Genomic DNA, 23,416 nt, shown 5'->3' on the forward strand with positions numbered 1-23,416 from the left:
AGCGGCGCGCCGGAGCGCGTGAGCACCGGGGGAGGAAGTGCTCTCGGCGGAAGTGATCGCTACGTGAGTCATGGGTGGGATGATTGCAGGCCGGCTCTATCTAAGGCTGATGCGAGCATCCTCCAAGTCCATGGCTAAGAGCCCACTCGAGGGTGTGCCCGCCTCCAGGGGCCTACACGCGGGGCGCGGGCCCAGAAGGCTCTCCATTGAAGGCAACATTGGTAAGGGCCGGAAAGTAGCTTCCAAGCCTCGGCCTCCGCAGAGAGGTTGGGAAAGGGGGCCTGGAACCCCCTCCCTCTCGAGCAGATGCGGCCGGACTGCTTGTTCTGAGCTGCCAAACCCTTCCCCTCTCAAGGTGCGCAGTGGGCCTTTGCCAGTTGGATTTTTCAGACGTCAGGCCTCAGTACTCTCCCACAGGGACAGGTTTATTGAGGCATAAAAGCCACGCAGTCCGTAGATAGGACAAGAGCTAGCTTGTTTTGGTAGAAAAAAATGGAAGCGACAAGGAGCAGGGTGCAATTTCTTTGTTCTCCTAAGGTAAGGTTGCCAGATTTAGGGGAGAAAAAGAGGATGCCCATTTAAAATAGCATTTCCGATAACGAATAATATTTTAGTGTGTGTCCTATGCAATATTTGGAACATAACACTAAAAAAAAAATCTAAAATTTACATTTAAGTGGGTGTCCTTATTCTATCTGGCAACCGTACCCTAAGAGAGTTCTTAAACTCCAGTCATTCAAATACCACTTTATTTTTGCCATGTCTCTTTGTTGTTCCCACTATAATTTCTTAGCATTTTTCTTAGAAGCAGCTCACTTCTTAAACTTAAAAACGTGTGTTAAATTAAAAATAACTGTTATAAGAGAGAATAGAAGTCCAGTACCTTAAATAAAAATAATTTTAAAATAAAAGGAAAGCAGAACATTTCAGTGTTACTAAATGTTTCTGATGTTACTAAATTCTTACTTGAGGCTTTTACCTGCTAAAGTGCTGAGCCCTAAAAAGGGATTAGCAAGTGTTAAGTATTGAAGACATTCTAGCAACAAACTAAGAATTTCTGAGTTTACAAATTAAACATATAGCCCTTTGAGCAACTTCCATATGCCAGCACTGTTCCTGGCACTGAGGATACAGCAGTGAACAGAACAAATGTAAGTCTCTACTCTCAGGGAATCCTAGTAGAGAGAGACAGACTATAAACAATATAAAGTAACCAAAGTAAACAGTATGTTAGATAATAATGAGTGTGGTGGAGAAAATTCAGGGATGAGGGATTGAGGGAAGTTGCAATTTTAAATTGAATGATCAAGACAGGCCTCACTGAGAAAGTGACATTTGAGCAAAAACCTGAAGAAGGTGAAGGAGTGAACCATGTTGATAATGGGGAGAAGAATCTTCCAGGCAGAGGGAAGACCAAGTGCAAAGGCCCTGAGGTGGGAAGTGTGTTCAGGGAACAGGCGGAAAGCCGTTGTGGCTGGAGTGGAGTGCGCAAGGGGGAAGGTGGGGGGAGATGAGGTCAGTTGGTAAGGGGTGGCTAAATTGTATAGACTGTATAGTCCATTATGGATTTTTACTCTGATTGAGATGGGAAACTGTTGGAAGGTTTGAGCAGTCAAGTGACATGATATGACTTAGATTATAAAAAGATCACTCTAGCTGATATGTTGAAAATAGAAGGTGTCAGGAAGTTGTTGCAATGATGAGTTATGGTGTGTTGGACCAGGATGGTAACAGTGGAGGTGGTGAGGAGTGATTAGATTCTACTTTCATTTAAGGTAGGGTACACTGGATTTGGTAACAGGAGGATGTGGAGTATAAGATAAAGAGGGGTCAGTGATGACTCTAATCATTTTGGCCTGAGCAACTTGAAAGACAGAGTTCCAGTTTTCTTAGATGGAGAAGTGTGGGAAGAACAGCCTGGGGGCAGAGGGTCAAGTTTTTGGTTTTAGGCATGTTAGGTTTTTATATGCTTACTAGATATGTAAGTAGGGTTGTTGAATAGCCAGTTGGATATATGAGTCCAGAGTTGAGAGTCTCCCTGGACTGGAGTTATACATGTAGATGGTATTTAAAGCCATGAGCCTATGTGTGTTGATGAAAAGGACCACGTCCTGGGCACACAAATGTTAGAGAGATTGAGGCGATGGGAAGGAACCAGCAAAAGAGACTGAGAAGGAATGACCAGTGAAATAGGAGGAAAGCCAAAAGAGTGATATGCTGAAAACCAAGCGAAGGTGTTCGGGGAAGGAGTGGTCGACTGTGTAATGCTGTTTAAGTAATGGAGCTCTTTGGTGAACTTGAGCAATTTATAGGAGTGGGAGGGGTGAAAGTCTGCATAAGTTCCAGGAGAATGGGAGGTGAGGCATTGGAGACAGTGGGTTAAGACAACTATTTGCAAGTTTTCCTAGAAAGGGGAGACGTGGGGTGGTAGTTGAAATGGGAAGAGGGTTGAAAGGTTTTTTGTTTGTTTGTTTGTTTGTTTCTTTTTGTAGGAGGAATTAGATGATGTTTATAAGCTGGTAGAGAGGGAAAAGATTGGTGAAACAGGAGAGAGGATAGACTTGCCAGTGATTTTAGTAAGCAAGGAGGAATGGAATCTCTTGCCCAAGTGGAGAGAGGTTGGCTTTACCTAGGAGCACAGCTTATCCCTGATAACGGGGAGAATGGCAACATAAATGATTACTGACTCGAGCAGGTGTGGCAGGAACTTGGGGAAGGTGTTCTGATTGTGTCTGTTTTCTCAGTGAAATAAGAAGAGAGATCAGCTGAGAGTGAGTGTGAGGAGAGAGGAAAGACATGCAATAGTCTGGTGAGTGAGGAGAAGAAATTCAGAATTGCTGGGCGGCGTTAAGGACCCATTTGGACTTAGTGGTCTTGAATTTAAAGTGAGACCAGTCACCACAGCTGTGTGTTTTTCTCCAGCCAAATCAGGAACATTGGAAGGAATGAGAAGGGCTGCCTGCCTCATGGTGTTATTTAAAGATGTTCTGTCCCATACTTTGGGAAACATGCGCCTAAAGGAAGCTCTGTCCTCAGAGCCCAGAGAGGTACAGAGTATTTCACAAAATAAGTGGCTTGGACAGACCATCAGGTGAGGTCTGAGCTGCCTCTCCCAATTTTCCTGACCTTTTCAGATTCCTGTGCATCCTTCTTGCTTTCTCATGCAGGCGAGGCTTGCTGAGTGTCTACTGTGGAGTTAGACTCAGATGTGGTACAGCTCCTCTCCTTTAAGGAACTCACAACTAAGTGGGAGGAGCAGACTTCTAAACATAATTTCTGTGCTGTGTGATGAGTGCTATGTTTGGACATGGAAACTCAGAATCTCTGGGGTAGGAATTCCTACCCCAGAGGAAAGAGTGTTCCAGGCACAGGAAGTAACACTTGCCAACGCAGAGCCTGAAGAAACATGCAGTTTTAATATCAGGCTTGTGCCTGGAGTTTAAAGGGCCTGTGAGAGGATAGCAGAACAAGAGTTTGGAAGGGTATAGGATATGCCAGATGTTGAACAGCTAGGAGTTTCTCATGTAGGCTGTGGGAGGATATTGAAGACTTAAAACCAGTATGTGCCATGGCCAGATTAATTTTTAAAAGGGAATTGGCTAGAATGAATAAATAAAAAGAAAGCATCATAAAGCAGGCACTTTGTATGTCTCGTTTGCTATAGTACCCATCGTACCTTGCATCCAATTTGTTGAGTGTATGAATAGGAACAGAGTTTGGAGTAGCCAGACTAGGTTTTGTGGCTATTGTAGTCGTTGGAGGGAGGGAAGATGTAGGCGTCAACAGAGAGAATGGCGGAACAGAGAAGACATGATGGTTTGAGAAAGAGTTTGGAAGTGGGATTGACAGGACTTGTTGGTCACTTGGAGGTGAGGGATAAGGAGGTTTAATTTGGACACCGACTCTGAAAACTGAGGATGAGAATAAAGGAAGAGGAAGTCTGGGGAGGTAAAAGTGATGCTTGGAGGAGGTGCCTCTGTGACAAACAGAGATAGATGTTCTGAGGTAGATTAGGGTAAGTGCCTGCAGTGAAGAGACAGATTGGAGCTGAGATCTCAGTTATGGAAGTTGTTGACTTGTGGGGGTAATTGTTGAAGCGTTGGAAGTGAATGCAGTTGCCTAAAGAAGGTGTGACTAATGAGAAGTGGACTGGGGGACCTTAATCTGGCTCTTTCTAGTTTTGTCTCCTATTATTCTCCATCCCCCCACACACTGTGATGACTCTCCCCAGACAGAATGGGGCACCTCCTCCTCTGTGTGCTCACATAACATTTTGTACCCTCAACTGCTGCAAGCACTTGAGTTCTGTTGAGATTGTCTGCACCTTCAGTACCTTCCCTGGGTTAGCCACGTAGTGTCTTGTTCATCTTTGTGTCACCAGCACCTAACCCACACCTGGCCCATTGTACTCATTCACTGTTTACCAGATGCTTGAATCCTGTTCTGTGACATCCATGTGGAAGTTAGTCATTGGTGTCCACAGAGGAAATAACGGTAAACTGCTTTTACTGTCAGATCAAATAGTTATCTTGTCCTCTAACCACAGGTGGCATCCCCCCCAAATGAGAGTATCCATTCAGGAAACCTGAACAGGGGAAGGTGAACCCCTGTCCCAGCTGAAGTTAGATATGTTTATCATAGAGTTAGATATGCTTTTCTTGTAGTCCTGCTGCTCTAAAGCTTAATCTGATCCTGTGGGTACAGACAGGATCATGTAAGGAAAATGGATCAGTGAAGTAGCAAGTAAGGGCATCTAGCCTGTGTTATGAGCCATATGCCATGTGTGATTAAGAGTCAAAAGCTTGGAACCTAGAATCCCTTAAAATCTAAAAAATAAAATACCTAGCCTATCTATTAAGTGTGTTCATCACTAAGTGTATTATCGCCTTCCAAAGCCAGTTATTTTATGATTACAAACCTAAATTGAAGAAAGGATCGCTGCAGGAAATACCATCAGTGAGTCAACTCAGACTAGTCTCACTTTGTTTTATTTTGTTTTTGTTTTTGTTTTTTTCATTTTGATTTTCAAAGACCCAACAGAGAAGAAACCTCACTTTTGCCATCTAGAGACTTGTATTGGAGAGCTTCCCTAAGTAACATATCCTCCAGCATTCAAAATTAGTGATTTAACATCACTAATGTCATCTTTTACTTTCATTAAGTATGAACATTTGGGCAAGAATTCTAGGGAAAAAAAGACCTATTTAATCCAAACATTGTATCCAATATACAATGTTTGGAGTAAGTTGGATTCTCTGTCTCTGTGATTCACCCCATTGCATCCATCCATCTCCATTCTTAGCACCTGGCCAGATACTCAGGATGCAAAAGAAATAGGTTAGTCCCTGTCTTCAGAAAGTGAACTTCCAGTCTAGCTGGAGAGAGTGGTGAGTCAACAAATAATTACAGTGTGATGCCTCTGTAGACCAGAGCAGGCAGTAATTAACTCTGCCCAAGGGTAAAGTGGAGCTGGAGAGAGTTCAAGGAGACCTCACTGAGAAGGCGACAGTGAAAGGATGAATCAACTGGTGGGCAGAGGTGGTGAGGGCATTCCAGATCACCAAGGATCTCGTGCTAAACACAGAAGTTTGAGTTGTACTCTGGAAGCTGTGAGGAACTTTTTTTTAAACAACAATTTTTTTTTCTCATGAAAAGAAAATAAAAGTAATCAGGGCTGAAATATATCAAGTTTCTTTTAAGTCAGCTGAGTGATTTTTTTCTCCCAGAATGCTTTTAGGCTCAGAGCCTATTTGATCCTGGGTGCTTAGCCTCGATATAAGTTCCTTGAGGGCAGCATCTCAGCTCACTTCATCATTTTAGTTATAGTACCCACCATTAGTGGCTACTCTGTAAACATCTGTTGGTTGAATGAATGAATGCAGCATCAAATGTAGTTCCTGAAATAAAGGCTTTAAATTTTCTTTGGAAGAATTTTTTTGTTTAAGGATAGGCAGCTTTATATTTACTGCTTTTGTTTGGTTTTTGGTACAGGGTTTTACATCTTGTTCTGAAGAAAATGCCTGAAGATGATGGTATATTTAAGAGGCTGCCATGAACTACAACTATATTAAATTTAAAATAATACATCATTTTGAGTGTTACATCAGATACTATTATCTTACTACTAGGTTTTAGTGTAATGTAGCTATAACAGGCATTGTAGTTTATAGGAAAATTTGTGGGAGAAAAGAACTATTATTCAGGAAGAGATGAATGTTAACAACAGAACTCTTTGGTCCAGCCTGTGGAATGACGATCCTGGTGCTGATAAAAATCAACATGTTGATATAATGTACTCCAACAAAGTACCTCCCACCCTTTCTCAAGTCATAGCACACATAATAAAGTACAGTGATAGCCAAGGCCTTAAAGCAAGGTTTAATGCTGCTTATGACATCCGATACCTCCCCAATTTCATGATATTAAAAAGTATATTGAAAGAGAACAGTTAAGCCGGGATCTAACTTAATTGTGATAAGTCTGAGATAATGATATCAAAAGAGGCTGTTGCTCAGCATAGAGACCAGAGGGAGGCATTTGTCAGTTGGCCCAGTGTTGCCTGAAGAAGAGAGACTTTGGTGCATACAGATGTTCTGCTCACTAGGAGGAGGCCACTGTAGCAGTGGAAAACCAGAGAATGCCATTCTTATGAGACCCCTGGGAATACTTTAAAAACTATTACAGTCAGGTATCATAGCCTTAAAAAAGTTAAGTCTAGTTTTAATATAAATACATAATTTTGAATTATTTTTTAAAATAATTATTCTATATCTGTGGGTGGTGCCTGGCACAGCTGAGTTCCCTTGGAATGCAGTTTAAGAAATGCCGCCCTATGGAAAATTACTCAGGCTCTCCAAGCCCTACAGCATCATGGATGGCAAAGCACCTAGGACCTTCCACCACCATTTACTGTCATTCTTTGCTGAAACTTTGGCTTCTCATTGCTAAATTGGATTTCCAAAAGCTTTGGAATGGGGAATGGGGTGCAAGGTGGGGTTGTTTCCCTGGTGTGACTGTTCCAGTAATTGGAACTGTATATTTCCCATTACATCTCATTTATTGGCATTCCGGGTTTTGTGTGTTTAAATGGCATAAGTCGGTTTTCTCAGAGTACTGACTGCCCTTGGGTGAACTAATAGTGTCTCATCTCAGAGGTGAAGTTGGCACACCCTAACCCTCAGGGCCCTTCCTTTCCATCTGCAATCGTTCCTTGGTAGTTGTTTTTAACTTTTAAAAAATTTAAGTAATTCTAACAACCATTCAACCCTCCCCCATCTAACAAATCAGTTACCTTCATCTTTTCATATTAATTAAAATAATTTTTCAGCCCATAGCCAGAGACCATGTTTTAGGCTTAATCACCAACCTGCAATCTAAATATTGACTATCTGTGCCAAATATTTTAAAGTAGGGACTATTCAGGACAGGTAGGTATCTGATAATAAACAAATTCAACCAATTTGTAATTCCCGCAACTCTGTTGGGCACTCCATGACAAGCCCAAAGGGTTTTATTTAGTAATCTGGGATGTGGTTTTGGAACCCATATTTTTAAAAAACCACCTCGGTTGATTGTGATCAGATTGTTCTAGATAGCAATCTCCAATATAAGTCTGCATCACGATCACTTGGGGCATGCTTTAAAAATGTGGATTCCTGGGATCCAACCTCAGAGATTCAGATCCTGTTAGGAAACCAAAATTGAGGCTCATGAAAGAATCAGAACAATTAAATGCTAAATGTATCAGAGGCAGTTAATAAAATATTGCTTGTTTGATTCAGCTGCCCAATGTGTTAGGGATTTGGTGTGAGCTGGAGATGTCCTGAACTTTGCGGAAAAGGTAGGCCCTGTGCTTAGTGGGGGAAGGGATTTAGACACAGGCTGAGCAGAGCAGTGGAAGGCATTTGTTCACTGAAGTGTGGGAGGAGCAGAGGCTGAGCCCATGCACCAAGGCACACAGGAGTTGGCTGGAGGTGGGACTGAGAGATGAGTGTGACTGTACAAGAGGTACAGATTTATGTGTTTGTTCTTTACCCTGAGTGTTCAGAGAGGAGTTGGAGTGGTGTGTAATAAATGTCAGATATCAGATGTGTGGGCTCTTCTGCTGAGATGTCCCTTTGCTCCTGATCAGTAACCATGAGTGGCTGATAGAATTGACTGGAAGGGTGCCTCCCCCTTCCTTCTCTTCCTTCCATTTGGGTTCCTCCTAAGGGTAGAACTCACTTGAGAAAGATCACCTCTCATAGGGGAGATTGAGCTCCAAGCACATTGTTATGGTTCATGTTTTGATTTTTAACAAATGTGGGTTTCATAGGGAACTGGAATTAATAATGTATTACATGTTTTATTCATTCAGCTAGGTCATTAGTCTGGGCTTTGGTTCCTGCCCTGAAGGAACCCCATCTTCTACCTAGAGAAACAGAATTACAATGGCAGTGATGGAGTCTTACCCAGATTGCCAAGCCAAGCACAAAGGAGCTAATCCAACTTAGAGGCATCAGGGTCCTGAAAGCCTTCACACAGGAGGTGTATCTGAGCAGAATCTGAAGATTGAGTAGGAGTTGGCCAGGTGAGGAGAAGGCATATGCAAGGTCACTTTTGCAGCAGACAGCATGGCATGATTAGAGTAATGCCATGATTAGAGACCCCTGGGAATACTTTAAAACATTTGTCTTAAAAAAAATACAAAACTTCTTAAAGGGAGGAAAAAAACTATTACAGTCTGGTATTATAGCCTTAAAAAAGTTATGTCTAGTTTTAATATAAATACATAATTTTGAATTATTTTTTAAAATAATCATTCCATATCTGTGGGTGGTGCCTGGCACAGCTGAGTTCCCTTGGAATGCAGTTTAAGAAATGCCGCCCTATGGAAAATTACCCAGGCTCTCCAAGCCCTACAGCATCATGGATGGCAAAGCACCTAGGACCTTCCACCACCATTTACTATCGTTCTTTGCTGATACTCGGGCTTCTCATTGCTAAATTGGATTTCCAAAAGCTTTGGAATGGGGAATGGGGTGCAAGGTGGGGTTGTTTCCCTGGTGTGACTGTTCCAGTAATTGGAACTGTATATTTCCCATTACATCTCATTTATTGGCATTCCGGGTTTTGGGTTTTGTGTGTTTAATGGCATAAGTCGGTTTTCTCAGAGTACTGACTGCCCTTGGGTGAACTAATAGTGTCTCATCTCAGAGGTGAAGTTGGCACGCCCTAACCCTCAGGGCCCTTCCTTTCCATCTGCAATCGTTCCTTGGTAGTTGCTTTTAACTTTTAAAAAATTTAAGTAATTCTAACAACCATTCAACTCTCCCCCATCTAACAAATCAGTTACCTTCATCTTTTCATATTAATTAAAATAATTTTTCAGCCCATAGCCAGAGACCATGTTTTAGGCTTAATCACCAACCTGCAATCTAAATATTGACTATCTGTGCCAAATATTTTAAAGTAGGGACTATTCAGGACAGGTAGGTATCTGATAATAAACAAATTCAACCAATTTGTAATTCCCGCAACTCTGTTGGGCACTCCATGACAAGCCCAAAGGGTTTTATTTAGTAATCTGGGATGTGGTTTTGGAACCCATATTTTTAAAAAACCACCTCGGTTGATTGTGATCAGATTGTTCTAGATAGCAATCTCCAATATAAGTCTGCATCACGATCACTTGGGGCATGCTTTAAAAATGTGGATTCCTGGGATCCAACCTCAGAGATTCAGATCCTGTTAGGAAACCAAAATTGAGGCTCATGAAAGAATCAGAACAATTAAATGCTAAATGTATCAGAGGCAGTTAATAAAATATTGCTTGTTTGATTCAGCTGCCCAATGTGTTAGGGATTTGGTGTGAGCTGGAGATGTCCTGAACTTTGCGGAAGAGGTAGGCCCTGTGCTTAGTGGGGGAAGGGATTTAGACACAGGCTGAGCAGAGCAGTGGAAGGCATTTGTTCACTGAAGTGTGGGAGGAGCAGAGGCTGAGCCCATGCACCAAGGCACACAGGAGTTGGCTGGAGGTGGGACTGAGAGATGAGTGTGACTGTACAAGAGGTACAGATTTATGTGTTTGTTCTTTACCCTGAGTGTTCAGAGAGGAGTTGGAGTGGTGTGTAATAAATGTCAGATATCAGATGTGTGGGCTCTTCTGCTGAGATGTCCCTTTGCTCCTGATCAGTAACCATGAGTGGCTGATAGAATTGACTGGAAGGGTGCCTCCTCCTTCCTTCTCTTCCTTCCATTTGGGTTCCTCCTAAGGGTAGAACTCACTTGAGAAAGATCACCTCTCATAGGGGAGATTGAGCTCCAAGCACATTGTTATGGTTCATGTTTTGATTTTTAACAAATGTGGGTTTCATAGGGAACTGGAATTAATAATGTATTACATGTTTTATTCATTCAGCTAGGTCATTAGTCTGGGCTTTGGTTCCTGCCCTGAAGGAACCCCATCTTCTACCTAGAGAAACAGAATTACAATGGCAGTGATGGAGTCTTACCCAGATTGCCAAGCCAAGCACAAAGGAGCTAATCCAACTTAGAGGCATCAGGGTCCTGAAAGCCTTCACACAGGAGGTGTATCTGAGCAGAATCTGAAGATTGAGTAGGAGTTGGCCAGGTGAGGAGAAAGCATATGCAAAGTCACTTTTGCAGCAGACAGCATGGCATGATTAGAGTTGCAAAGAGTTGGTCCAGTGGGAGCTCAGGATGCCTGAAGGGAAGTGAGGCAGAGAGGTCTATGCAGGGGCCAGATTTTGATGTGTTTTATAGGCCATGCTAAAGGGTTTGAATTTTGTTGTAAAGGCAATAGGGAGCTGCCAGAGGATTTTAAGCAGTGTTACTCTGTGTTCAGTGTGGCTGCAGTATGAATGACGGATTGAAGAGGGCAAGGCCAGAGTTGGAGAGGCAAGAAATGAAAGCCTGGTCTTGAGCAGGAGGTGGGAATAGAGAGAAAAGGACAGATTTGGAAATTTTAGAAGGCAGGTTGAAAAGCAGTTGGTGGCCACTTGTCTTACCCTGAGGTTGGGATATGGGAGAAAGCTCAGTTTGGTGGGGAAGATGATGAGTTCATTTACGGAATATATTGACTTTGAGTTGTTTGTAGGACGTCCAAGTGGAAATGTCTGGAGGGCTCTTAGACAGTGAGTCTGGAATTCAGGAAGGTATGGGCTAGATGTTGGTGTAAATGGGAAAAGAGAACTTGAATGTTGTGGTACTAGGTTAATTTCATCTCCAAAATATTTCTCAAAGCAATCACTACTTTCCACCTCTTCTGCTCTCTCCTTGGTTGAAGCTACTATTATCTTCTAACTGGTCTGCCTAATTCTACATCAGTGCAACAGCAGGTGGAGTGGTCTTTTAAAAATGACATGGTCGGGCTTCCCTGGTGGTGCAGTGGTTGAGAGTCCGCCTGCCGATGCAGGGGACACGGGTTTGTGCCCTGGTCCGGGAAGATCCCATGTGCCGCGGAGCGGCTGGGCCCATGAGCCATGGCCGCTGAGCCTGCGCGTCCGGAGCCTGTGCTCCGCAATGGGAGAAGTCAGAACAGTGACAGGCCCGCATACCGCAAAAAAAAAAAAAAAAAAAAAAAAAATGACATGGTCATTTCCCTGCTTAAAACCCATCATGACTGATATCCCATTGCCCTTAGAATAGAATTCAAACTTTTTACCATGGTACAGGGCCCCATGTGACCTGGCCCCGGCCTGCCTTCCAGCGTCTCCACACTCATTTTGAGCCATTCTTCTCCCTCGTTTGACCACACTGTCACTTGAAGGCCACAGATTCCTCTTCTGTCTTCTTCTTGTGCCATTTTTCTCTTTTCCCAACCTTTCCCCCACTCTTGGCCTGACCAGTCCTCGTCTCTCAGGTCTCACCTCAGGTAACATTTTTCAGAGGAACCTTCCTTGATCTCCTGAGCTACATTAGAGCCATCCTGCATTTTTCTTTCCTATCACTTAATACAATTTGTTGTTAGTTACTCATGTGTTTATTTGGTATCTGTCTCTCGTACAAGCTCTGTGAGGGCAAAATCCATCCTGTGTTTTGTTTACCATTATACCTCCAGTGCCGGACAGTCTGAGCACATAATAGCACTCCCTGAATATTGGTTAGATTTGTAGAATGAATGAAGGTCATTGTCTTCATTTTCTATCTTGAAAAACTTGTAATTTTTATACTGTCACCGAATAAATAGGACTGTGCGATTCAAGCTTTACAACACATGTAGCTGATTTCATCTACTTTTGAGAGTCTATTCCATTTTTAACTGTTATTAAATACTCTTTTCCTCTGAGAGGTTGGGACATTAAAATTACAAATCAAATCTTAAGGGTATTTTTCCTCCCTGTTGCCTGCATTCATTATGGTGACTCTGGTAAGTCTGACAGTGATGTGGCTGCTGAGTTTTGAAATTGGAAAAACTGGTACTTGTTCCCTTGAGTTGGGCATTTGTGACAGGCTTTAGTAGCAGCCTTCTCCTGCAACCCTGATTTGAGATGCATCCCAATACATGCTGTTTGCATTGCAGCTGTGGGAAAATCCACCTTTGTGAAGTTACTCATGAAAACTTACCCAGAGTGGCACGTAGCTACAGAACCTGTAGCAACATGGCAGAATGTCCAGGCTGCTGGCACCCAAAACGTAAGTTTTCAGTTTTGGTGGGTAGTTGGCAGGCATAGGTGAATAAACTAATTGTAATAATCTAATTTGCTCTGAGTAGGTAAAGTAGTCCAGTTTGAATCTCCTTTTTAAAATATCAGCACCTTCATTGCCTAAAGCAGACCATGTACACCAGAGAGGATATGACTTGTTTGAATATGTTTAGTTTTGATTTTCGTAATTTTTACGTGTCTATATAAGTGACTGTCTCTGTTCTTTGTGGTTTCCCAAAGCATGTCCAGCCATCCTGGCTTTGAAGATTAATTTTGTCATTCCTACCTTTAAGTATATTACTGAAACTGACCATAAGGATTAGTAGTTAATTATAATGATAACTTATTGATGAAGTCTTAGAAATTGAAAGGGACCTTAGAGAGCATCTTATCACATTTTGAGTCAATGCAGAAATAATAGCTAACGTTTATATAAAGTACATACTACGTATAATGCTATCCCAAGCACTGTACATTCCATGTATGCCTCGTGGCTTAAGCCCTAGTGTCAGGTATGTTGCTTTGGGAGAGCACCAAACCACCAGCCACATCACTGTGAGTAGGGAAGAACCAATTTGGACGTGAACCCTAGAGGTAGCTGAGGGAGTAGCAGCACCATGCCTCAGTCTCCACAGACTCCTGCAGTCCTGGGAACATTCAGTGAGTGCCTCATTCTTGTTTTTACAACCTATTGTTAGAAAGTTCTTGTATGAGCCACTTTGCACACCTGTGACTCTTGACTCATTGGTTCAAATTCTGCCTGTTAAGTCTTTTAATTTTTCCACATGGCAACCCTTCGTACATTTCTAAGGCAATGATTTGCCTGCTTTTTCTCCCCCTCAAGTCTTCTCTCTTTGAAACCAAATACCATTTTCCTCCAGACTATTTTTCATGCTGAAGTAACTTTGTCTAGGAGATGTGCTCCAGTTTGTTAGTTTTCCACCTAGATTTTAGAAAGAGTGGTACTCAGAGCTGAACAGGACATTCTGGATGTAGTCTAAATGGTATAGAATATCATAGAACTTGTTCTGGATGCCATTTATGGGTTATTCCAACTTAGGATTGTGTTACCTTTTTTGGCAGACAAATAAAATACTTATTGAGGATATTTGTTTTTTAAACTGTCTCCATATGTGTATATGTATATGTGTGCATGTGTGTGTGTATTTGTGAAATTAACTTTTCCATTTAGAAAATAAATTATCTTTTTCTGAGTATGCCACAGGTCACCGGTTTTGGGGATTTAAAAATATATCCACAAATCATTTGATACTCTTTCCTTCAAGAAGTGGACCTTAATTCTCCCCTTGAGTGTGACCTGGACTTAGTGACTTGCTTCTAATGAATACAGTGTAGCAGGTTTAACAGTGTGTGACTTTTTATGGTAGGTCATAAAAGACATTGTATCTTCCATCTTGTTCTCTCTTCATCATTTGGCTCTGGTGTTGCCAGCTGCCATATAATGCAGCATACCTGTCTGTGAAGAGGCCCACGCAGCAAGGAACTGAGTCCGCCTGCCAGCAGCTTTGTGAGTGAGTCTTGGAAGCAGATCCTTCAATCCCCAGTCAGGTTTTCAGATGACTGTAGCCTCAGCCAATGTCGTGACTGAAATCTCATGGAAAACCTTGAGGCAGAACCACCCAGCTAAGCTGTGTCCCAAATTCCTTTCCAACAGAAATGGATTTAATGAATGTTTTTTGTTTAAACCACTAAATTTTGTCAAAACTTAGATAACTAATACTCCCATAATCCCATTATCCAGAGGTAAAACAGTTAACATTTTTGTCCTTTTAGATTTCTATCTACAAAGGAGAAAATGTATATATTTACATACACTTATATAAATGTATAGAACATATATACATTTCCTCTTTTAAAACAAAAATTGTGATTGTCACTTGCATGTCACTTGATATCCAAGGTCTTCTTCCTTTTACCTTTACAAGGTAATGTCATTTTAATGGTTGCTGTATACTGCATAATATGGTGTACTATCATTTATTCAGTCTTTTATTTTGAATACTTAGTTTTCTAATTTCTCCCTATTATAAACAATGTCACAATGATGAATATTTTTGTAGCTATATCTTTTTTCTTTTTAATAGCTAATTTTGAGGGTAATCTAGAACTGGAATTTTGATGTCCAAAACCAACATGTTTTGTTGAGACTTTTGTTATATTTTATAGAATTTTCCTTCAGAAAAGTTGTACTATTTTTCTCGTATTTTCGGCAACACTGGGTGTTATTTTTTTTTCATCCTTTCTGATTTGAGAGGCAAGAAAATGAATGGTGTATTATTTTATTTTACATTTCTTTGATTACCAGTGAATTGAACAACTTTTTAATGTTTATTGGCCATTTATTAGTATTCTTTAGTAAATTGCCTATTCAAACCTCTTGCTTTTTTTTTTTTTTTTCTCTATTGAGATCTTCAGGTTTTTGTAATGGCTTCATAAGAACTCGTATGTTAAATATCTTAGACATCAATTACAGGGAAAAAATCTATAAAAAATACAAACACATGGAGGCTAAACAATACACTAATTAATAACCAAGAGATCACTGAAGAAATCAAAGAGGAAATTTAAGAATACATAGAAACAGATGACAATGAACACACGATGACGCAAAACCTATGAGATGCAGCAAAAGCAGTTATAAGAGGGAAGTTTATAGCAATACAATCCTACCTTAAGAAACAAGAAACATCTCAAATAAACAACCTAACCTTACATCTAAAGCAATTAGAGAAAGAAGAACAAAAAAACCCCAAAGTTAGTAGAAGGAAAGAAATCATAAAGATCAGATCAGAAATAAATGAAAAAGAAATGAAGGAAACAATAGCAAAGATCAATAAAACTAAAAGCTGGTTCTTTGAGAAGATAAAATTGATAAACCATTAGCCAGACTCATCAAGAAAAAAAGGGAAAAGACTCAATAGAATTAGAAATGAAAAAGGAGATGTAACAACTGACACTGCTGAAATACAAACGATCATGAGAGATTACTACAAGCAACTATATGCCAATAAAATGGACAACCTGGAAGAAAGGGACAAATTCTTAGAAATGCCCAACCTTTCGAGACTCAACCAGGAAGAGAGAAAATATGAGCAGACCAATCACAAGCACTGAAACTGAAACTGAATAAAAATCTTCCAACAAACAAAAGCCCAGGACCAGACGGCTTCACAGGCGAATTCTATCAAACATTTAGAGAAGAGCTAACACCTATCCTTCTCAAACTCTTCCAAAATATAGCAGAGGGAGGAACACTCCCAAACTCATTCTAGAAGGTCACCATCACCCTGATACCAAAACCAAAGATGTCACAAAGAAAGAAGACTACAGGCCAATATCACTGATGAACATAGATGCAAAAATCCTCAACAAAATACTAGTAAACAGAATCCAACAGCACATTAAAAAGATCATGCACCGTGATCAAGTGGGGTTTATCCCAGGAATGCAAGGATTCTTCAATATACACAAATCAATGTGATATACCATATTAACAAATTGAAGGAGAAAAACCATATGATCATCTCAATAGATGCAGAGAAAGCTTTTGACAAAATTCAACACGCATTTATGATAAAAACCTTCCAGAAAGTCAGCATAGAGGGAACTTTCCTCAACATAATAAAGGCCATATATGACAAACCCACAGCCAACATCATCCTCAATGATGAAAAACTGAAACCATTTCCACTAAGATCAGGAACAAGACAAGGTTGCCCACTCTCACCACTCTTATTCAACATAGTTTTGGAAGTTTTAGCCACAGCAATCAGGGAAGAGAAAGAAATAAAAGGAGTCCAAATTAGAAAAGAAGAAGTAAAGCTGTCATTGTTTGCAGGAGACATGATACTATACATAGAGAATCCTAAAGATGCTACCAGAAAACTCCTAGAGCTAATCAATGAATTTGGTAAAGTAGCAGGATACAAAATTAATGCACAGAAATCTCTTGCATTCCTATACACCAATGATGAAAAATATGGAAGTGAAATTAAGAACACACTCCCATTTACCATTGCAACAAAAAGAAGAAAATATCTACGAATAAACCTACCTAAGGAGACAAAAGACCTGTATGCAGAAAATTATAAGACACTGATGAAAGAAATTAAAGATGATACAAATAGATGGAGAGATATACCATGTTCTTGGATTGGAAAAATCAACATTGTGAAAATCACTCTACTACCCAAAGCAATCTACAGATTCAGTGCAATCCCTATCAAACTACCAATGGCATTTTTCACAGAACTAGAACAAAAAATTTCACAATTTGTATGGAAACACAAAAGATCCCAAATAGCCAAAGCAATCTTGAGAAAGAAAAACGGAACTGGAGGAATCAGGCTCCTTGACTTCAGACTATACTACAAAGCTACAGTAATCAAGACAGTATGGTACTGGTACAGAAACAAATATAGATCAATGGAACAGGATAGAAAGCCCAGAGATAAACCCATGCACATATGGTCACCTTATTTTTGATAAAGGAGGCAAGAATATACAATGGAACAAAGACAGCCTCTTCAATAAGTGGTGCTGGGAAAACTGGACAGGTACATGTAAAAGTATGAAACTAGAACACTCCCTAACACCATACACAAAAATAAACTCAAAATGGATTAAAGACCTAAATGTAAGGCCAGACACTATCAAACTCTTAGAGTAAAACATAGGCAGAACATTCTATGACATAAATCATAGCAAGATCCTTTTTGACCCACCTCCTAGAGAAATGGAAATAAAAACAAAAACAAATGGGACCTAATGAAACTTAAAAGCTTTTGCACAGCAAAGGAAACCATAAACAAGATGAAAAGACAGCCCTCAGAATGGGAGAAAATATTTGCAAATGAAGCAACTGACAAAGGATTAATCTCCAAAATTTATAAGCAGCTCATAAAGCTCAATATCAAAAAAACAACCCAATCCAAAAGTGGGCAGAAGAATTAAATAGACATTTCTCCAAAGAAGATATACAGATTGCCAACAAACACATGAAAGAATGCTCAACATCATTAATTATTAGAGAAATGCAAATCAAAACTACAATGAGATATCATCTCACACCGGTCAGAATGGCCATCATCAAAAAATCTACAAACAATAAATGCTGGAGAGGGTGTAGAGAAAAGGGAACCCTCTGCACTGTTGGTGGGAATGTAAATTGATACAGCCACTATGGAGAACAGTATGGAGGTTCCTTAAAAAACTACAAATAGAACTACCATATGACCCAGCAATCCCACTACTGGGCATATACCCTGAGAAAAACATAATTCAAAAAGAGTCATGTACCACAATGTTCATTGCAGCTCTGTTTACAGTAGCCAGGACATGGAAGCAACCTAAGTGCCCATTGACAGATGAATGGATAAAGAAGATGTGGCACATATATACAATGGAATATTACGCAGCCATAAAAAGAAATGAAATTGAGTTATTTGTAGTGAGGTGGATGGACCTAGAGTCTGTCATACAGAGTGAAGTAAGTCAGAAAGAGAAAAACAAATACCGTATGCTAACACATATATATGGAATCTACAAAAAAACAAAAAAAAGTCATGAAGAACCTAGGAGCAGGATGGGAATAAAGACACAGGCCTACTAGAGAATGGACTTGAGGATATGGGGAGGGGGAAGGGTAAGCTGGGACAGAGTGAGAGAGTGGCATGGACATATATACACTACCAAATGTAAAATAGATAGCTAGTAGGAAGCAGTCAAATAACACAGGAAGATCAGCTCTGTGCTTTGTGACCACCTAGAGGGGTGGCATAGGGAGAGTGGGAGGGAGGGAGGGAGATGCAAGAGGGAAGAGATATGGGGATATGTGTATATGTATAACTTTGTTATAAAGCAGAAACTAACACACCACTGTAAAGCAATTATCCTCCAATAAAGATGTTAAAAAAAAAATCTTAACTCTGTCATATATTGTGATACTCTCCCCAGTTTGTCATTTTTCTTTTCCTTTTTTGTATGATGTGTTTTGCAATATAATACTTTTAAGTTTTTATGTGGTCAAGTCTATTGTTTTCTTCATAGTTACTGCCTTTGATGTGAAAGTTTAAAAAGACCTCTTACAGCCCAAGATTATAAAAACAGGAACTTGTTTTTCTTTCTCTTGCTTTTAAGGTTTTAGTCTTTGTGTGACTTTAAAAGTTACAGGAGTCTGATTTTCCCCAAGCTGTTATCTGAATTCCCAGTAATAGTCTTGTTTAGTTTATTCCTGAGTGGTTATATGTTTTGTTGTTATTGTGACTGGGCTTTGTTTTTCCATCATCTGTTTCAAACTGGTTATTGCTGTTTGAAAGAAAAGCAGTTGATTGTTGTATGTCTTGTGTGACTTAATTCTCACATTAATTTTTTTTTTTCGCTTTCTTTGCTTGAGGTTTTAGAAAATAATAGTTTTCTCTAAATACTAATCATTTGTAAGAGTTTTCCAATATCCAAACCTCATTTCTGTTTTCTTTTGTTGGATAGAAGTTCCAGGACAATATTGAATAATAACAGTGATGGTAGTCACTTTTATCTTTTCTGTCTTTAGTGAAAGTACCTCTAATGTATCATCGTTAAGTTCTGTGCTTGTCATCCATTTCAATAGACCATGTGGAGGAGGTACTTCTATTACTAGGATATTAACTGTTTTTATCAGTAACAGATGTTGAGTTTTCATCAAAAGCCTTTTTTAACATCTAGTGAGATAACCATGGGATCTTTCTTTTTCTTTCTTCCTTTTTAATCTCTTAGTTTTAGTCATAGATTGGATAATGAAGTCATCCTCACATTCCTAGAATAAACCCTTTTGGTCATGGTGTACTGTTGCATTAATTTGCTAATATGTTTGGAATTTTGTGTGTATTAATAAATTTAATTGGTATTACATTTATGTGTACAGTTTTTGACAGGTTTTACCATCAGGGTTATGAAAATGAATTGGAATCTTTGTATCATTTTTAGCATAGAAATGATCTATTCCTTGAAGATATGACAGAAATCAGTTTTTAAATTACATGGATTCAGTGCTGTTTGGGGGGAATAGTTATTAGACAACTGTTTCTTCCTCAGTTATTATTTAGGGTTTTTAATCAGTTTTGATAATTTTGTTTTCTAGAAAATTGCCCTTTTATTGACATTTTCAAATTTAATAATGTAAAATTGGTACATGTATTCTTTTATACTTTAAATTCTTGTGTATCAAGAGTTTTTGTATCTTTTGTCTGATGTTGCTTATCTGTGTGAATATTTTGGAGGAATAGGTTTGATAGATGATAGTCTATTTATTTGTCCTTTTTTAAAAGACCCAATTAATGGATTTTAATTTTTAATATCTATTGGGGCTTGCATTCTAATTCATTAATTTTTGCTTTTAAATTTATTTCTCAGAATTTCTTTGCATTTTTAAAGCTCTTTAGTGTGAATGATTAATTTGTGTATTTTTCCCTTTTTTTCTGCCTTAATAATAAGAGCATTTGCAACAGGAAATTTTTTTCATGGGATAAGCTTTGGCTCTGTTTTCTAGATTTTGACATAAGAGAATTTAACTGAAATTTCTAAAGAGTTTATAATTGTAGTTTTAATTTATTTTTTGCGTAAGATTTATTTTTAGTATTTTACGTATTCTGAGTAGATTTTGTATGTTTATTATTTTGTTAATTCTAAGTTTATTTTGTTATGATCAATGTGGCTCATACAGTTTCTCATTGAGGAAACTTACTGAGATTTTCTTCATTGACTATGTATGATCAATTTTAATAAGTGTGCCATGGACTTTTAAGAAGAATATGTATTATCTGTAAGGTATATGTAGTTTGATGTGACATATTTTATAAATTCCAAGATGTCATTGATTATAAGACATTATCAATTTAGTGACACTTCTAAGGAATAATTAAAATGTCTGTTACGTTTAGTAAGCATAAGATGTATCCCAGTTTCAGATATGTGAAAAAAAATAATGATTAAGAGTCTTATGCTCCAAGTTCTTATTTTGAGAGTCTACTGTTTTTATTAAATTCTGAGAGAAGTGTACTAAAGTTTTGTGCTTTTATTGTGTTTTGTCTATTTCTCCTTGTATTTTTAATTGACTTTATATTTTTGTATTTCAATGCTTTATTATTCCATGTAAAAAGGTTCATTACTTTTTTGTGGAGTCTTTATTGCTTTACTAGTCTTGTAACATTTAATGCTTTTTTAAAATTTTAATTTAATTTATTTATTTCACATGTGGGCTCTTATTGGCGGCATGCGGGATCTAGTTCCATGACCAGGGATTGAACCCGGGCCCCCTGCATTGGGAACGTGGAGTGGAGTCTTAACCACTGGACCACCAGGGAAGTCCCAGTGCTTTTTTTTTCTTAATACAGCTTTGCCACATCTGCGTTCGTTTTATTTGCATCTACCAGGTGGATTTTGCTTCCCATCTACTTTCAGCTAATGTATGTCATTTTGTTTTAGGCGTTTAACTTATGAACAGGATTTTTAGCTTTTACCCAATCTTAGGGTTTGCCTTTCCTGGGAATTTTTCTTTTTTATCATGATTACGTTTAATTTATTCCTGCCACCTTATTTTGTGCTTTCATCTCCTTTTTTTCCTTTTTGCTGTATTTGAATATTTCTTTCATTTTTCTCCCCTTCATTCATATGGAAATTTTACTGTTTTTACTCTACTAGTGGAAACGTTTAAATTTAAAATGTACATGTTTAAGACTCACAGATATAGAAAACAAACTTGTGGTTACCAAAGGAGAGAGGGAAGGGGGAGGAACAAATTAGGGAGGATGTAGGATTAACAGGTATAAACTACCATGTATAAAATAGATGAGGCAACAAGGGTATACTGTACAGCACAGAGAATTATAGCCATTATCTTGTAATAAACTATAATGGAGTATAATTTGCAAAAATACAGAATCACTGTGCTGTACACCTGAAACTAATATAATATTGTAAAACAACTATACTTCAATAAAATATATATATAAATGTTTAAACCTATTTATCAATGTTAATGGGGTCTCTATTGAAAGAAAAAAATTAATTTTACTACTTTTTTCATTACTTTCTTCTCCAGACTCCATCCCCCAAGTAGAGAAATCTATAGTTTTATAGATCCAGAATGTTTTTACGTAGTGAAATTTCTCTCTCTCTCTCTCTCTCTTTTTTTTTTTTTTTCTGGCCATGCCACAAGGCTTGTCGGATCTTAGTTTCCCAACCAGGGATTGAACCTGGATCCCAGCAGTGAAAGTACCAAGTCCTAACCACTGGACCACCAGGAAATTCCCTGAAATTTCTCTTTTAACTATAAAAATTGACAGTAAACTTAACCACATTCATAATAATTACTTTATACTTAACTGTTCTACTGGTCATTCACTGACCACTGTCTTCTTATTACTTCTTCCCATTTCTTAATTCTTTATTTTGATTCATTTTTCAATTGGTTGAAATATATTTTAGAGGATTTTTTTTTTCAGAATGAGGTTGGTATAATTTCTAAGTGATTGCTTGTCTTAAAATGTCTTTAGTTTCTGTTGTAGGGAAGTGTTATATGGTTCTGATCTTTTTTTAATTTTTAATAAGTAATTAATGTTTTCCCCCCCTCAAGTTTTTGTTTTGTTTTGCTTTCATAAATTGTTGACATCTTGCTAGGATAGGTCTGGGTGTGTGTGTGTGTGAAAGCTGTATATGTAAATCTATATTAAATCCTTTCTGGTACTTAGTGAATTTCTCTGGTGGAAAGTCTCACATCTTCAGAGATTTTCTTCAATTTTTTTCTTTGATTTTGGCTTCCTTTTCATCTGATCAGTTCCCCCTGATTATAACTCCTAGTTGTAGCATGGTTTTAAACTTCCTTTCTGTTGTGAAATACCCAGAGATATGTCATGTTTCTGTTAGACAGTGATTCTCAGTGATGGTGAAATTTGATGAGAAGGAGACCTTATAAGTAGTGGTCTTCCTCTGCTGATCTCTTTTTTTATTGGGGGTGGCATTTCACCATTCTATATTGGACTTTTATCTCATGAGAAGGAAAATCATTTGCTTTGGTTAGGTAGCTTTGTCTGAGATATGGGTACTGTGAAGTTGCACATCATTTTAGCCTTTATTTGAAAAGTTGTTTGATACAAAATTGTATTCACTGCTGTCAGGTAGGACACAAGTGACATTACATCTTGATGTATCTTTCCAGAGAAAAGAAAGAAAAAACAAAAAATACCCTACTACTGTATAACAATGTGTATTGGATCTCCTAAACTGTATTTCTTTTTATTTCTTTCATAATTTTCTGCTTTTTTTCTCTTAGTTTAGGGGAAATTACTTGAGTTGATACTCTGTATGATATTCACTAATTAGGTTTACTGCAGTTTACAGTCTGCTGGTTACTATATTCATTGGGAGTTTTGTTTTGGCAATTGCATTTTAATCCTCTAAGAATGTTCTTTTCATATTGCTCCGTTTTGTTTGTTTGTTTGTTTTCTGGCCACGCTACGCTGCATGTGGGATCTTAGTTCCCTGACCAGGGATCAAACCCATGCCCCCTGCAGTGGAAGCGCAGAGTCTTAACCACTGGACTGCCAGGGAAGTCAGTTGTTCCTCTTTTATGATAGCCTGTTCTTATCAATGTGACAGTCTCGAGTCCCATTGAGATTTTTTTGTTTTCTCCTGTTTGTGGCAGTAGCTCTGTCTCCTGAGAGGCTGCTTGTCCTGAACACACGGATGGGTCCACCTCTTTTGAATTGCTGGAT

At 38.8% G+C, this 23,416-nt stretch overlaps 1 protein-coding gene across 7 annotated transcripts in view; it reads left to right on the forward strand.

Annotated features, from left to right (window-relative positions):
* Positions 1-23,416, forward strand: part of DGUOK (deoxyguanosine kinase) — a 37,687-nt gene continuing 14,271 nt past the window's right edge. For 3 of the 7 annotated variants that reach the window (XM_059079891.2, XM_059079887.2, XM_067007324.1), the window contains exons 1-2: positions 19-221; positions 12,524-12,636. In XM_059079891.2, coding sequence (XP_058935874.1) covers positions 71-221; positions 12,524-12,636 — 264 coding nt within the window. In that variant the 5' untranslated portion in view covers positions 19-70. Of the gene's footprint in view, positions 222-282; positions 356-12,523; positions 12,637-23,416 lie in introns of those variants that run through there. The other 4 variants (XM_059079888.2, XM_067007325.1, XM_059079894.2 and 1 more) reach the window with 4 other exon arrangements.

The sequence above is a fragment of the Kogia breviceps genome, chromosome 11, assembly GCF_026419965.1.
Source record: "Kogia breviceps isolate mKogBre1 chromosome 11, mKogBre1 haplotype 1, whole genome shotgun sequence".
In the NCBI taxonomy this organism is placed as follows: Eukaryota; Metazoa; Chordata; class Mammalia; order Artiodactyla; family Physeteridae; genus Kogia; species Kogia breviceps.